Source organism: Xenopus laevis, chromosome 3S (assembly GCF_017654675.1).
Source record: "Xenopus laevis strain J_2021 chromosome 3S, Xenopus_laevis_v10.1, whole genome shotgun sequence".
NCBI classification, from domain to species: Eukaryota; Metazoa; Chordata; class Amphibia; order Anura; family Pipidae; genus Xenopus; species Xenopus laevis.
Genome location: NC_054376.1, coordinates 4,870,865 through 4,888,081, shown reverse-complemented (window position 1 = coordinate 4,888,081; position 17,217 = coordinate 4,870,865). Strand labels below are relative to the sequence as shown.

The window sequence follows — 17,217 nt, the reverse complement described above, 5'->3', positions numbered from 1 at the left end:
TATTCTTTTCCTTGATCTACAAGCTGGCAGATCTCTCTTCTGCACCGTTGTAATATCCATTAAACGGTCAAATTTTGGGGCTGATTAGCCCTGACTGAGTGGGAGGTCTGCTTGTGGAGTAGAGTTGGGATAGGGTGTATAACATTTATAGGATAATAAAACCTTTAAAATATGTGTGTCAAATTGATGAGAGTGCTATTCTAAGCACTTTTGTCATTTACATTCATTATTTATTTTCTTTTTATGCCAAGATATTAAGGGATACATGTGCGGTTAATATGAATGAATTTTGTTCCAACAGCGCCACCTGCTGGTCAGTTTCTGACCAGTCTGACCACCAAGTAGTCGAGGAAGTTGTCAGGAGAAAGCAAGAGTCTGCTCTGATGTTCTTCTGCTTAAGAACATCAGAGCAGCCTCCTTTTTTCTCCTGACAACTTCCTTGACTACTTGGTGGTCAGAACTGACCAGCAGGTGGCGCTGTTGGGGCAAAATTCATTCATATTAACAGCACAAATGACAAAAGTGCTTAGAATAGCCCTCTCATCAATTTTAAATTTTTTTTATTGAAAAAAAAAAAAAAAAAAGTGAACCTGTCTAAACGGCAACAATTACAGGTGAAACCAGCAGTAGGGGTACTGGGCCATCTGGCATTGAAACCCCCTGAAACGTCATTTACTTTGATCTTCTAGGTACATGTATTTTACCAACCTCCAGGACAGATCACCAAAAATCGAAAGAGCTGCTCTCGATGGAACAGAGCGAGAGGTGCTGTTTTTTACCGGCTTGAGCAAACCAGTTGCCCTTGCGCTTGACAACAAAATGGGGAAGCTTTTCTGGGCAGACTCCGACCTGAGGAGGATCGAAAGCAGTGACCTATCAGGTAAAGTGTGATTAGCAAATTCTTAAAACACTACTGGAACATCTAACAGTTTCCAGTATACGTCCTAAGTTCTCTGTCTGAGCGAACACCAAGGTAATGTAAAAGTAAGCATGCAATTGGATAAAGGTTGCAGCCGCTTCATCCCATTGGCTTAGTTTATTTTTCCAATTGTTTTTTTTTTTTTTATTTGTAAATTAAGTGTTTGTATACCCAATATTGCTTGGTTAGAGTCTTCTTTAATCGTGTTATATTTAGTGTTGTGGTTATTTCTTACAAAAGCCCCTGGTTCTTTCTAGGTGGCCATCGCATAGTTCTTGAAGATTCTAATGTCCTACAACCAGTCGGACTCACGGTCTTCGGCAATCATCTGTATTGGATTGACCGGCAACAGCAAATGATTGAGCGAATTGAGAAAACCGGTCGTGTGGGCCGCACCAAGATCCAAGCTCGTATCCCACTGCTAACCGATATCCATGCTGTGACTGAACTGAGCATGGATGAATACAGTTAGTATCCATTTATTCATACTTGTTCCTTTTTTTTGTTTTATCATTTGGACAAGTTTTCAAGTTATCAAGTTACAAGCAACTACAATATTTTAGGCTTTTGTGTTAATATGGAAGCATGAGCTTGTCTCCTCATTGTTCTTTTCATTTTTCTGTTTTATAGAGGAACACCCTTGTTCCCAGGATAATGGGGGCTGCTCCCACATCTGCATAGTGAAAGGAGATGGGACCACCCGCTGTTCCTGCCCGATGCACCTTGTCCTTCTCCAGGAGGATGAGCTGTCATGTGGGGGTGAGTGCTGTCTTTCATTAAGAATTTTTTTGTGACGTTGCCAATCGCAGAGCTATTGTTTGAGCCATAAAGCAGTGCTGGACTGCTTCTTCCAATGGGGATCAATAGGATCTGTGCAGCCACTGGGACAGAATGCTCTGTTATACAGATAGCTAGAATCTCAGCTGCCATAAAGCAGGACAGGACTGCTGCTTACAATGGGGATCAGATAGGATCTGTGCAGACACTGGGACAGAATGTTCTGTTATACAGATAGCTAGAATCTCAGCTGCCATAAAGCAGGACAGGACTGCTGCTTACAATGGGGATCAGATAGGATCTGTGCAGCCACTGGGACAGAATGCTCTCTTATACAGATAGCTAGAATCTCAGCTGCCATAAAGCAGGACAGGACTGCTGCTTACAATGGGGATCAAATAGGATCTGTGCAGTCACTGGGACATAATGTTCTGTTATACAGATAGCTAGAATCTCAACTGCCGCAAAGCAGGACAGGACTGCTGCTTACAATGGGGATCAGATAGGATCTGTGCAGCCACTGGGACAGAATGTTCTGTTATACAGATAGCTAGAATCTCAGCTGCCATAAAGCAGGACAGGACTGCTGCTTACAATGGGGATCAGATAGGATCTGTGCAGCCACTGGGACAGAATGCTCTCTTATACAGATAGCTAGAATCTCAGCTGCCATAAAGCAGGACAGGACTGCTGCTTACAGTGGGGATCAGATAGGATCTGTGCAGCCACTGGGACAGAATGTTCTGTTATACAGATAGCTAGAATCTCAGCTGCCATAAAGCAGGACAGGACTGCTGCTTACAATGGGGATCAGATAGGATCTGTGCAGCCACTGGGACAGAATGTTCTGTTATACAGATAGCTAGAATCTCAGCTGCCATAAAGCAGGACAGGACTGCTGCTTACAATGGGGATCAGATAGGATCTGTGCAGCCACTGGGACAGAATGCTCTGTTATACAGATAGCTAGAATCTCAGCTGCCATAAAGCAGGACAGGACTGCTGCTTACAATGGGGATCAGATAGGATCTGTGCAGTCACTGGGACATAATGTTCTGTTATACAGATAGCTAGAATCTCAACTGCCGCAAAGCAGGGCAGGACTGCTGCTTATACTGTACTGCCCATCGTTTTCCAGCAGAAATAAAAAAGCTAAAATGAAAAAAAAGAGAAGCCAAATGTATACAGCTTCCAAAGCAAGTGAGGGCCTTGTGGTCTCCATGTTGGCTGCATCTGTGTGTGTAGTTCCCAGTGGGTAATTATTGTTTTTGAAGTAAAGCTATAACTTAAATCTGAGTGCCATTAATGGATGTGACATTTTAATTGGGGAATCTTGATCTTCACTGCATAGTGAGCTATAGGGGGGGGGGAACAAAACGGTATATCCTTTATGTAAACATTTGCCTTCATTTTTGGGGAATAAGCAGATTTGTGAACACAGTAGTTTGCTGCTATGCGACTGGATAACCTACAAAAACCAGCCGCCTCCTGAAAGTTATACAACGATAATGCTTTGTATTCTTGGCTGCTTCCACTGCCCGAGGCTTTTGTTGTAACTGGCCAGCTCTTTACCCTGTTGTGATTGTAGGTTACTAGAGGTCAGCGCTAACTGAAAGCCATTGTTTGTGTAACTGAATATTAGTGCCTTGTGGTTAGACCATTTAGAGATCATTTGGAAGGGTTTAGATTTTGCCTATTATAATATCCAGGCCGTAGGGTAAAAGCAAAAACAACACCCTATTTAATATGTTCACATTGTCTTCCATTTTCTTTCCTTAAAGGCAAAAGAAAGCTACCGAAGCAGTTTATTGCCAATAGATTAGCCACAATAGTGCAAGCTATTACACTATATTTATTCTGCAGTATGCCTTTACCATACCTGAGTAAACTGCTCTAGAAACTGTTTGGTTAGGCTAGCAGCTGCCATATTAGCTTGTGTGACATCACTTCCTGCCTCAATCCCTCCCTTCTCACTCATAGCTCTGGGCTCAGATTACAGCAGGGAAGGAGAGAGGAGCAAACTGAGCATGCTCAAGCCCTAGCCCTGGAGGTTTAAGCTTAAAACAGTTAGTCTGATACAGAAGCCCATGAGTACACAATAGAAGGAAAGAAATGGGGTGTTTCTTCTGACAGAGGACTCAGAGCAGCATTACTTTAAGGTTTTACTGGTGTATTTATATAGACCTTTCTGATAAAGCTTACTTACTTTTAGCCTTTCCTTCTTCTTAAAACCAAAGTGCATTATAAGGGCATAGTTTATTATTTGCGGAGTCTTCCAGCACAGAATTGTCATACTGTATACCCAAGAAAAAGCATGTCTTTAATTCAGTTATCTTACATTGCCATCTAGTGGTTACAGTAATGAACTCCAATTCTTAGGCTGTCTATTTGGATTTTTGGACTAACAAGCAAAGTCGTGTTTTTCAAGTTTGCATATCATTAAATGTGCCCTAAATGTTACTTAGGGAATATAAATGATACTAAAATGCAGTCATACAACTTTTTTTCTTTAAAGACAATTTCCTTTATTTTCCTTACAGAGCCTCCCACCTGCTCCCCCTTACAGTTTACCTGTTTCACCGGTGACATTGATTGCATCCCGGGTGAGTGGCGCTGCGATGGTTTTACAGAGTGTGAGGACCACAGTGACGAGCAGAACTGCCCCATGTGCTCAGACTCACAGTACCAATGTGCCAGTGGCCAGTGCATTGACTCCTCCCTACGCTGTAACGGAGAGGCCAACTGTCAGGACAAGTCTGATGAGAAGAACTGCAATGGTACTAGCTTGCTTCTGAGAATTGTCTTCATTATGTTTTACTTTATTCCACAGATTCCCGTCTGTTGCTGGTTGAAACCCCCGTATTAAAGGATAGTAAACCTTAAAAATAAGTGAATGTAAAACTGAGGAGTGTTATTCTAAGCACTTTTGTCACTTACATTTATTATTTATTTTCTTTTTATTCCAAGATATTAAGGCAGGGATTCCCCAACCTTTAGAACCCGTGAGCAACATTCAGGAGTTGGGGAGCAACACTAGCATGAAAAATGTTCCTGGGTGCCAAATTAAGGGATGTGATTGGCCATTTAGTAGCCCCTATGTGGATTATCAACCTATATTGAGGCTCTGTTTGGCAGTACATCTGGTTTTTATGCAACTAAAACTTGCCTCCAAGCCTGGAATTCAAAAATAAGCTCCTGCTTTGAGGCCACTGGGAACAACATCCAAGGGGTTGGAGAGCAACATGTTACTCACGAGCTACTGGTTGGGGATCACTGTATTAAGGGATACATGTGCTGTTAATATGAATGAATTTTGTTCCAACAGCGCCACCTGCTGGTCAGTTTCTGACCAGTCTGACCACCAAGTAGTCAAGGAAGTTTCAAATTTTATTCCTAAACAGATCAGAGCAGCCTCTTTTATTTTTTTCTCCTGACAACTTCCTTGACTATTTGGTGGTCAGACTGATCAGAAACTGACAGCAGGTGGCGCTGTTGGAAGTAAACGTATTCATATTAACAGCACATGTATCCCTTAATATCTTGGAATAATAATAAAAAAAAAATAATGTAAATGACAAAAGTGCTTAGAATGGTAGTCTTATCAATTTTACATTCACTTATTTTAAAGATTTATTTATCCTTTAAGTTCAAAGGTATAATTTATGCTTCCTTGAATACTTTCAGAACTATCATAGAGTGAGCAGAACATCCAGTGCAAGCCTTTTGCTATGAATCATGCTCTGTTCATGCAATAAATAAGTCTGTGCAGTCTCTTATAAGGAACTATTGGCCCTCTTATTTTTATTCTTGGGTTAAGTGTTCTTTTCACCTGAATACTTTGCATTTCATGACTGCAGTAAGATGAGTTCTGGTTTTTGTAAATTAATTGGAGAGTTTAGAAAAGTGCACATGATAAACCCCTATTAGAAATAAAAAAAAAAATGTAATTTAAGGTGCCAGTGATGTGCAAAGAATGAGCTAAATTTGCAGTATGCTGTAAATGCTATTGTCTTGCAAGGTTACTGACATATCCTTACTTGTATCTCTGCAGAAGTCTGTGCACCTGACCAGTTTCATTGCGGCAGTGGACAGTGCATTGGGAAGCACAGGCGTTGCGATCTCAGCCCGGACTGCAGTGACAGCTCAGATGAGCAAGCTTGCTGTAAGTGATCGGAAACTGCATAGCAAAGTTTTCTTTCCATCCAGCCAACATAAAGCTGTATAGTGTCTTTGCTCTGCTACAAACCTGGCATGTCACAATCAAGGCCCTGCCGAAATCTGAATTAAAAGCACAGAGGCACTGACTAAGATGCTGCAGCCTGTAGTTAAAGGGGTTGTTCGCCTTTGAGTTAACTTTTAGTATAACGTAGAGCGTGGTTTTCTGAGACAATTTGCAATTGGTTTTAATTTTTTATTATTGCTGGTTTTTGATTTATCTCTTTTTTTTTATTTAGCAGCTCTCCAGTTTGCAGTGTCAAAAATCTGGTTGCTGGGGTCCAAAATGTCCTAGCAACCATGTATTGATTTGAATGAGAATATGGAATATTAATAGGGGAGGGTCAGAACAGAAAGATGAGTAATAAAAGTAGCAATAACAATACATTTGTAGCTTTAAAGAACATTTGTTTTTAGATGGGGTCAGTGATCCCCTTTTGAAAGCTGGAAAGGGTCAGAAGAAGGCAAATAATTCATAAACGAATAAATAACGAGGACCAATTGAAAAGTTGCTTAGAGTTGGCCATTCTATAACATACTAAAAGTTAACCTGAAGATGAACCTCCTTTAAAGGGGTAAAGGAAAGCTACTGAAGCAGTTTACTGCCGATAGCCACAGTAGTACAAGCTATAACACTGTATTTATTCTGCAGAATGCTTTACTGTACCTGAGTAACAGCTCTAGAAACATTGTTTGTTTAGGATAGCAGCTGCCATATTAGCTTGTGACATCACTTCCTGCCTGAGTCTCTCCCTGCTCACTCGTGGCTCAGATTACAGCAGAGAAGGGATGGGGAGAGAGAAGCAAACTGAGCATGCTCAAGCCCTAGCCCTGGAGGTTTAAGCTGAAAACAGGAAGTTTGATACAGAAGCCCATGAGTACACAATAGTAGGAAAGCAATTCTGTTTCTCAGAGCAGCATTACTTTGAGGGTTTACTGGTGTATTCTGATAAAGCTTACTTAGTTTTAACCTTTCCTTCTCCTTTAAAAGCTGCAGGAGAGTCTCAGGCCTTCTGTCGTGCATTTGGCACCTCTTCAGATGTAAAAAAAAATACAACTCCCAGCATTTGCAGACCGCCAAAGATCACAATGGTGTTCTGGGAGTTTAACATTTATGCATATTTTAGCCAAAAAGCATATTTGGGGGACACAGGTTTTTGTAGAGGTGAGAGGCATTCTTTTCCACTCTTAGTACAATTAACTTGTTACGTTTTCCAGATCCCACAGAGGAACCGCCTCCTCCGTCGACCAACACCATCGGCTCCATCATTGGCGTGATCCTCACCGTATTTGTGGTAGGGGGAGTGTATTTCATCTGTCAGCGAGTGTTGTGTCGTCGCATGAAAGGAGATGGAGAGACCATGACCAATGACTACGTAGTGCACGGCCCCGTGTCTGTCCCCTTAGCTTACGTCCCGCACCCGAGCTCCCTAACCGGATCCTTGCCAGGTGAGTTAGTAGCTCCAGCACTAGTTTCCCAAGATGTTAGTCTTTGCATTTAGACTGAGATAGATGTAGATCTAATGCTGGTTGTCTTGTATTGACTGTATGCAGCCAGTCCATGGAGGAACCTGCAATGGATCATTTCCTCCAATCACAGATTTTTGTTATGATGTGTTTTGTGCATTCTCAAGCTCACACACAAAATTAAACGGAAATACATCTAGGAGAGGAAAAAAAAGATCCCCCTGCAGCTTGGCTCATTTATCAACATTGGGCAAATTTGCCCACGGGCAGTTACCTATAGCAACCAATCAGTGATTAGCTTTTTAAAGCCAGCTGCAAGCAGTACAATGAATGCAGCAATCTGATTGGTTGCCATGGGTTACTGCCCATGGACAAATTTGCCCAGTGTTGATAAATGAGCCCCAGTGTGTTTATTCCCTCTTTCCCGTCCTTCCGTTAAAGGGGTACTATCGCGAAAAATTAAATTTAATATAAGCTTCCTCATACGGAAGTAAGAAACTTTCTAAATACACTCAATTAAAAATTCTGCATTGTTCCTGAAATAATCACATTTATATTTACTATTCCTCTCACAGCATCTGTTTCTCTTCATTCTCTTTTCATGCAGCAGTTGGGTGTCCGATAATTGACTGTTAGACCCACTATATCTTATAGGGGGGCTTCCTTTCCTAGCAGATGTATTAGAGCTCACTCAAATAATTGATTCCAGTACAAACAAAATCTAATAAAATAACTGCCTTTTGCACAAATTCTGCATGTAGAGAGACATGATGTCTGGTGAGTTTAATAGAGTGAGCTCTAATACATCTTCTAGGCAAAAGGAGCAACCTATGAGATATTTTGGATCTAACTGTCAAAGACTTTCTGACACCCAACTGCTGCATGAAGACAGAATGAAGAGAAACAGAGGCTGAGAGAGGGATAGTGAACATAAACGTGATTATTTCAGAAACAATGCAGAATTTTAAATTGATTTTATTTCAGTATGATGAAGCTTATATTAATTGTATTTTCATGATAGTTCCCCTTTAAACAGCAAGAGCATCTTGCTGCATTGTGTGTATAGGGGTGTCATGTAACATCCGACTGCAGGCCAATGTGGGGAAAGATAACAGAATTGTACCTTCCCTAGGTCATTCATTGGTAAAAAACTTTTAAGCTGTGCTGAAACTGGCTGAAGTAACAAGGATCCAACAGCCCCTACAAATGAGGCTAAAATACAAAGCTTCTTAGCGGAACATAGTAAGTTAGGTTGAAAAAAGACACACTTCCATCAAGTTCAACCTTAAGTCTGTATATAACCTGCCTAACTGCCAGTTGATTAAGAGGAAGGAGAAAACCCCCATTTGAAGCCTCTCCAAAAAAAATTCCTTCCTGACTCCAAAATGACGGACCCATACCTGAATTAGCTTGTACTGTGAGCTATCTTCCATAACCCTGTATTCGCTCAATTTATATAGTAAATAAAGTACCCCCTATTGTAAAATATAAGGATATTCTAAGTAACAGAGGAGTGCCTTTATACAGGTCATGGAACTCAGAGGTGACTTCAAATATCCTCATATTTTCCAACAAGGGGTACTTTAGTATAATACACAAGTTTTAGTGAGTCATGTGACAAAAATGACATCACTACTCGCCGATTATAACGGATGACATCACTAGTCACCGTTTATAAGGATATAATTTACAAGCTGGCTTTTGTGTATTATGTATTGCAGTTCATAGATATCGGCAAGGCTGGAATCTATTGATGTAGCAGTAATGTATCCTTTGTGTCTGATGATGCAGAAAGCATTAATCTAAACATGGTGCGCTCTCTCTCTTACAGGTATGTCACGTGGGAAATCTGTCATCGGCTCTCTCAGCATTATGGCTGGAAGCAGTGGGCCACCGTATGACCGGGCTCATGTAACTGGAGCGTCGTCCAGCAGCTCCTCCAGCACCAAAGGAACTTATTTTCCACCGGTGGGTATCCAACAGCTATATTCATTGTCCATAAAGCACATAAAATTGTCCATAAAAACACATTTATATTCTTTTTCCTTTTTCTTTATAGATCTTAAACCCACCTCCCTCCCCAGCCACCGAGCGTTCCCATTACACAATGGAATTTGGTTACTCATCAAACAGTCCTTCCACCCACAGGTCGTACAGGTAAGTGCAGACATGGATTTTTCTCCCCCCCCCCCCATTAGATAGTGGCAGTCACAGTTCAGTATTTGCACACCGCTAATCATTTCCATTAATCTACAGAAATATTAATTTGGGATTTAGAATTCCAGGTTATGCTCCTGAAAAAAAATTATTCATTTGTTTCTAGTGACAGACATGTCTTTAAATGGGCTGTGCACCTTTAAATGAACTGTTAGTATGATGTAGGAGTATTCTGAGACAACTTGCAATTGGTTTTCATTTTTTATTATTTGTGGTTTTTGAGTTATTTAGCTTTTTATTCAGCAGTTCTCCAGTTTGCAATTTCTGGTTGCTAGGGTCCAAATTACTGTAGCAACCATGCATTGATTTGAATAAGAGGCGGCAATATAAATAGGAGATGACCCGAAGAGAAAGATAAGTAGTAAAAAGTAGCAATAACTACATTTGTAGCCTTACAGAGCATTTGTTTTTTTAGATGGGGTCATTGACCCCCATTTGAAAGCTAGAAAAAGTTAGTAGAATGCAAATAATTAAAAAAAACTATAGAAAATAAATAATGAAAGCCAATGGAAAAGTTGCTTGGAATTAGCCATTCTATAACCTTCATGTTCACCTTCATGCACTTTTTTTCAGTTCAGCTGGTTTCAGATCACCAGAAATAGACTTTTTTTCAATTACTTCATATTTTCTATGCGTCACCGTTCTTCTAATACTGAAGTGTAAGTCTAATTTTTCACCTTTCTAAAGCAGCTCTGGGAAGGGGGGGTCGTCGACCCTCTAAACTGTCCTAAATGGGTACATTTAGTTGATACATTTGTTATCATTGTTCCTGCTGAGCAGAATCTCTGGGTTTCATTAAAAGCAGCTGTTAGAATTGATACAATAGTTGCTGATACTCCAGAGATGCGGCTGAGAAATGGATCAACTCAATGTTGCAAAATTGTAACAGTTTAGAGATTTAGAGATTTTGGAAAAAACTGTAAAAAATTAAAAATGTATAGTAATTGAAAAAAGTCTTTATTTCTGGAGAACAATCTGAAAACAATTCAACTGAAAAAAGTGTTTGGAAGGGGAACCACCCCTTTAAGGGAGCACTTAATACTTGGTATAGTCAGGAAAGTTATTTGGCTTTACTAGTGCGAGAGAGCGCAATTGCACTCTCCACTCTAGTGTTCCAACCCACGACCCCTGCTCAGGAAAGGTAAGTGGGTGAGGGGGGCGGATCCTGCCTCAAAAACTGCCCTGGGTATATTCTTCTCTCTTATTTACTGGGAGGACAAGGGTATATTCCTTGATTAAGCCCCAACCCACAGTATAAATTCTCATGTACAAAAATCCTACACACTTAGATACATCCCATTATAATGCTCCGTCATAGATTGGTGTACGCCCTACATTGGCGCTGGTATTTGTCTTTGCTGTATCACCAGGTGGCTGCCATGTTTTTGTTATCTTTACACAGTGGCAGTGAACTCAATTCCGTTTTATATCAAGGCTCAAAAAACTGGGTGTGGGTGGAAGGGCACATGCGCACAAGGGAATTGATCGCTCAGCTCTACGCACACCTGCTCTTGCACTACCTGCATTACTTAAAGGATATGTAAATCTTTAAAAGATTTGAGAAATGTCTCTAATTGTTTTCCTAAGCAGAAGAACATCAGAGCAGCCTCTTTCTTTCTCCTGACAACTTCTTTGACTACTTGGTGGTCAGACTGGTCAGAAACTGACCAGCAGGTGGCGCTGTTGGAACAAAATTCATTCATATTAACAGCACATGTATCCCTTAATATCTTGGAATAAAAAGAAAATAAATAATGAATGTAAATGACAAAAGTGCTTAGAAAAACACTTTTTACATTTTACATTCACTTATGTAAAGGTTTACTTATCCTTTAAGTTGTATGAAGAAAAAAAGCAGTTATAATTCCTAATGTTAATCTGTCCTTTTCAGTTACAGACCGTACAACTACCGGCATTTTGCCCCTCCTACAACTCCCTGCAGCACGGATGTGTGTGACAGTGATTACACGCCCAGCCACCGATTAACCTCCGCAGCAGCAGCGAAGGGATACATCAGCGATCTCAATTACGATTCAGAACCAGTCCCTCCGCCTCCAACTCCCCGTAGCCAGTACCTTTCAGCAGAGGAGAACTACGAAAGCTGCCCGCCCTCTCCCTACACGGAACGAAGCTACTCCCATCACCTTTACCCCCCGCCTCCATCTCCTTGTACAGACTCTTCCTGAGACCCCGCTCTGTAAATACTAAAGAGAGAACTTCCCAATCCACCCCCGTTGTGTACAGTTTCCAGAACCATGAACCCTCCAGAGGAGGGCAGAAGGGTCTCCGACAATGGACGTTTGTACAGAGACGATAAAAAAACAATTATATTTTCTTAACCCTTTTATTGCCTCTTCATGAATATAACACTATATTCCCATTCTTTCCCCGGAAGGGCAAACCCCTCCCCATTCTATGACCACTGCAACAGTAATTTGTACAAATATATATGTATATATATCTCTATATAAATATCTATTTTTGCAAATGGAATACACAAAATGCCTTAAATAGTCGCTAGGATAGGAAGAGGTCTTTAATGCCAAAAAAATGCAGCCGAGAGCGACCAGCAGTTTTTAGAAAATGGTTCTTGATATTTTTTTTCTTAACCCTTCTCTGCATTCGTTCCTCTTGGAGATTGAGGGCGTCTCTGGTCCCTTATCCCACCACATAAATAAATAAATTGTGGTTAAAGGAACAGTAACACCAAAAAATGAGTGTTGTAAAGTAATGAAAATATATTGTAGTAATGCCCTGCACTGGTACAACTGGTTTGTTTGATTCAGAAACACTATTATAGTTTATATAAACAGGCTGCTGTGTAGCCATGGGGGCAGCCATTTAAGCACAGGATACACAGTAGATAACAGATGAGTACTACTATAGTTTATATAGACAAGCTGCTGTGTAGCCATGGGGGCAGCCATTCAAGCACAGGATACACAGTAGAGAACAGATAAGTACTACTATAGTTTATATAAACAAGCTGCTGTGTAGCCATGGGGACAGCCATTCAAACACAGGATACACAGTAGATAACAGCTATGTACTACTATAGTTTATATAAACAAGCCGCTGTGTAGCAATGGCGGAAATTTTAAAAAAAAAAGTCTATATGGCACAGGATAAATAGTGGATAACCTATAACACCATTATGTTCTACAGAGATTATCTGCTATCTGCTGTGTAACCTGAATCTTTTCTCTTTTGAATGGCTGCTCCCATGGCTACACAACCACTTATTTATATAAACTATAGTAGTACTTATCTGTTATCTACTGTGTTTCCTGTGCTTGAATGGCTGCCCCCATGGCTAACACAGCAGCTTGTTTATATAAACTATAGTAGTACTTATCTGTTATCTACTGTGTATCCTGTGCTTGAATGGCTGCCCCCATGGCTACACAGCGGCTTGTTTATATAAACTATAGTAGAGTTTCTGAAGCAAACACAACAGTTTTACCAGTGCAGAGCAACACTACATTATATTTTTATTACTTTAAAACTCTTTCATTTTTTGATGTTACTGTTCCATTAAGCCCCTCCAGCTGCCCTTTAAATGCCCTTTGTATTTCTTCCTCCAGTAAGATCTCCACTATAGCCGGGTATATTATATTATATTATTACTTATACTGTGGCTATATGACAGTTAAGGAGTGCATCAAACAGTCATGGGTTTATATCAATAGTGAGTATCCGCAATGTTCAATCATTTTTGTATGTTTTTTTTTAATATTCTTTTTAATTTATATTTTATGATTTTATCTTTCTAACTTGAGGGCCAAAGAAGGTCACTACAAACCTTTTAGCAGCCAGTTGTTGGATGGCCTCCCCGACCATGTAACCACTACAGTGTAGCCATACCACTAAGCCGAGCGTTACCGATACCACTAACCTGCCCGAGGGACCTGCTGGGAAAACCATAGAGGTGCTCCTGTCTTCATTATCAGTTCATCACCAAAGTAGTTTTTATTTTATTTTTTTTAAAACCTTCTTCTGTCAGAGGTCAGCAGCCTTGGCCTGTGGCAGTAGAAGGGTCTGTCTGTTTTTTATCTTTGTTTTTTATACTCTATTGTATTTATAAAACTTAAATGTCATTTTTTTTTTTACTGCCATCTTTGTTTATAGGATAAGTAAACCTTTAATATAAGTGAATATAAAATTGATGAGTGCTATTCTAAGCACTTTTGTCATTTACATTCATTTTCTTTTTATTCCAAGATATTAAGGGATACATGTGCTGTTAATATGAATGAATTTTGTTCCAACAGCGCCACCTGCTGGTCAGTTTCTGATCAGTCTGACCACCAAGTATTCAAGGAAGTTGTCAGGAGAAAGAAAGAGCCTGTTCTGATGTTCTTCTGCTTAGGAAAGATTTGAGAAAGGTTTCTAATTGTTTTCCTAAGCAGAAGAACATCAGAGCAGCCTCTTTCTTTCTCCTGACAACTTCCTTGACTACTTGGTGGTCAGACTGGTCAGAAACTGACCAGCAGGTGGCGCTGTTGGAACAAAATTCATTCATATTAACAGCACATGTATCCCTTAATATCTTGGAATAAAATGAAAATAAATAATGAATGTAAATGACAAAAGTGCTTAGAACATCAATTCTACATTCACTTATTTTAAAGGTTTACTTATCCTTTAAGTCTCAGAGTTTGTATGTGGAAGCTGTGTCTGATCTGAAACTCCCAGCATCCCGTGACAGTTTTGTGCTAGTAGATGCAATGAAGAAGCCTTTAGAGGGCAGTTGTTCGCTCATCCCGGAGTACATGCAGGTTATCCACGATCCCAAATGCTTTTTTAGACATAAACATTTTCCCCCCTTTCCCAAATCCCTTTTGTTGCCCCTCAGCTGCAATGTGACAAGTTCCCCCCTAACTATTCATTCAGCTTTATGGCTCTGTACCAGTATCACCGGGGTAAATTCCTCACGGACCCTAACGGGCAGATTTATCAATGGTCGAATTGAGAAAATTTTTATGGTCAAAACTCTAATTTGACTGGGGAGTTATCTAAATTTAATTCTAGCTTTTAAAAAAAAAAATGAATTTGATTTTCGAGATTTATCGTAAACTGCCCCTTTAAGAATTTGAATTTAACTATTCGCCACCTAAAAACCTGCAAAATTGTTTAAGTCAATGGGAGACGTCCAGGGATCCATTTGGAGATGTTTGCGGCCTTCCTGACTATTGAAGGTTTTTTTTGGAGAAAAACTCAAATCGAGTTTGATGGAATTTGATTTGAGTTTTTGGATCGTTTTAATTTGTCCAATTTTAAAAAATTCTCTCTAAATAATACATTTCAATTGATCGAATTTATTCAACCCTTGATAAATGTGCATTCCCATGTAACAGAGATCAGTAAGTGCTGTGACTTTAAAGGGGTGGTTCACCTTCAAAGTTAACTTTTAGTATCTTATAGAATGGCTAATTCTAAGCAACTTTTCAATTGGTCTTCGTCGTTTATTTTTGATAGACTTTGAATTCTTTGCCTTCTACTTCTGATTCTTTCCAGCTTTCAAATGGGGGTCACTGACCCCATCTAAAAACAAATGCTCTGTAAGGCTACAAATGTATTTTTATTGTTACTTTTTATTACTCATCTTTCAATTCAGGCCTCTCCTATTCATATTCCAGTCTCTAATTCAAATCAGTGCATGGTTGCTAAGATAATTGGGACCCTAGCAACCAGATGGCTGAAATTACAAACTGGAGAGCTGCTGAATAAGTCAAAAACCACAAATAATAAAAAATGAAAACCAATTGCAAATTGTCTCAGAATATCCCTCTCTACGTCATACTAAGAGTTAATTTAAAGCTGAACAACCCCTTTAAATTGGGATTTCCAATAAGAAACCCTTTGCAACTCCCTGCAGCTTCACACTAGTTGAGCTTTGGGGGTCCTGAGCCCCCCAGCAAAATATTGACCTTCCCCTGGGTTATGAGATCAGCAGCAGGGTTGGCCTGATACCCACCCGGTCTGTACAGTTTATTATTAATTTTTACAAAGTGAAGGAAACGCTAAACATTTGTTTTTATTTTGCCAAATGCTTTTTTTTTTCCCCCCTGCTCCATCTGTTGTGCCGTCGGTGTGACAGATTTGCACAAGGAACGTATAATTGTGTAACGACCAACATTTGGTCAGCTCAGAGCCACTAGTACACCCAGTTGCTATTGTAATATAATAAGTGCTTGACTTTATAAGCTGTGTATAATAAAATCATGTAAAAAAAAAAAATATTTCATAATTACTATTACCTTGCGTTGTAACAAAAAAAGACAAATTGATTTTTATAATAAAAACAAAACGGCAAAAATTTTCAATTTGCTTGTGGTGGGGTTTTTTTGTGTGTGTTTTTGGGGTTTTAAAGGATAAGTAAACCTTTAAAATAAGTGAATGTAGAATTGATGAAAGTGCATTACATTTATTATTTATTTTCTTTTTATTCCAAGATATTAAAGGACCAGTAACACCATTTTTAAATCACAATAAAAAATAATTAATATACATTACTCACTTCCAATATGCTGCTCTTTCCTGCCGCTCGTGTAAGACATCTGTAAAAACGCAAACCGCCGCTGTCCCACGGTGTCCAAAGGGTCCCGCCATCTTCTTCTTGCTTCTTCTCCCCTACGTGCGCGCAGCTGTGACCCGACTTCCTGCTTCGAGATGTCACTTCCGGTGATGTCACATAGCAACCAAGACACCAGGGATGCGGCTTCAGTTTCTAGGATGGACGCTCATCTGGATGGTAGTTCCCTTTCCCCAGCTGTTCCCTCTCTCCCTGCAGCCTCTCTTGCCCAGCCGTCCTGTTCCTTTCCCTCCCCCAACACTTCTCTCTGTCTCTCTCTCCCAGCGCTGCTTTCCCTCCCCGCATCGGTTTCTACTCTACCTGCAGCCGTCCTGCTCCTTTCCCTCCCCCAGCACTTCTCTCTCTCCCAGCGCTGCTTTCCCTCTCCGCATCGGTTTCCACTCGCTGCAGCCGTCCTGCTCCTTACCCTCCCCCAGCACTTCTCTCTCTCCCAGCGCTGCTTTCCCTCTCCGCATTGGTTTCCACTCGCTGCAGCCGTCCTGCTCCTTACCCTCCCCCCGAGCACATCTCTCTGTCTCCCAGCCTTCACCTTTCCTCAGCGCCACGTCAATGCAGCCCCCTCCCTCTGTGTTCCTCTCACTCCTCCGTCTCACCAACTGTTCACGTGCCGGTTGCTTGCTGCTCTGAAACTCTTCAGACTTCCGGGTTCCTGCCGGAAGTCCAGGGAGGAGGAGCAGCACTGTCGGCAGCGCGCACGTACTTCAATGGGTAAGGATTAGTCGCCATATCGCCGTTTTTCTAATGTTAGTTCAAACCATGGAGGGGAGTTTTACTGGGGACTTTTCAGGTAAAAGGAGGGCTAATATGGAATATCTTTTAGTTCATGGGTATTGTATGCAGGCTGTAATTTTTATTTTTTTAATAAAAAAAAATGATGTTACTGGTCCTTTAAGGGATACATGTGCTGTTAATATGAATAAATTTTGTTCCAACAGCGCCACCTGCTGGTCAGTTTCTGCCCAGTCTGACCACCAAGTAGTCAAGGAAGTTGTCAGGAGAAAGAAAGAGGCTGCTCTGATGTTCTTCT

General features: G+C 40.5%; 1 protein-coding gene across 1 annotated transcript in view; it reads left to right on the top strand.

Moving 5' to 3' along the window:
• Positions 1–11,939, top strand: part of LOC108712563 (low-density lipoprotein receptor-related protein 6) — a 68,730-nt gene extending 56,791 nt beyond the window's left edge. The window contains exons 15-23 of the mRNA XM_041587906.1: positions 690–880; positions 1,177–1,386; positions 1,550–1,678; positions 4,237–4,473; positions 5,748–5,858; positions 7,130–7,360; positions 9,210–9,346; positions 9,438–9,535; positions 11,487–11,939. Coding sequence (XP_041443840.1) covers positions 690–880; positions 1,177–1,386; positions 1,550–1,678; positions 4,237–4,473; positions 5,748–5,858; positions 7,130–7,360; positions 9,210–9,346; positions 9,438–9,535; positions 11,487–11,781 — 1,639 coding nt within the window. The 3' untranslated portion in view covers positions 11,782–11,939. The remainder of the gene's footprint in view (positions 1–689; positions 881–1,176; positions 1,387–1,549; positions 1,679–4,236; positions 4,474–5,747; positions 5,859–7,129; positions 7,361–9,209; positions 9,347–9,437; positions 9,536–11,486) is intronic.
• The last annotated feature ends 5,278 nt before the right edge of the window (positions 11,940–17,217 follow it).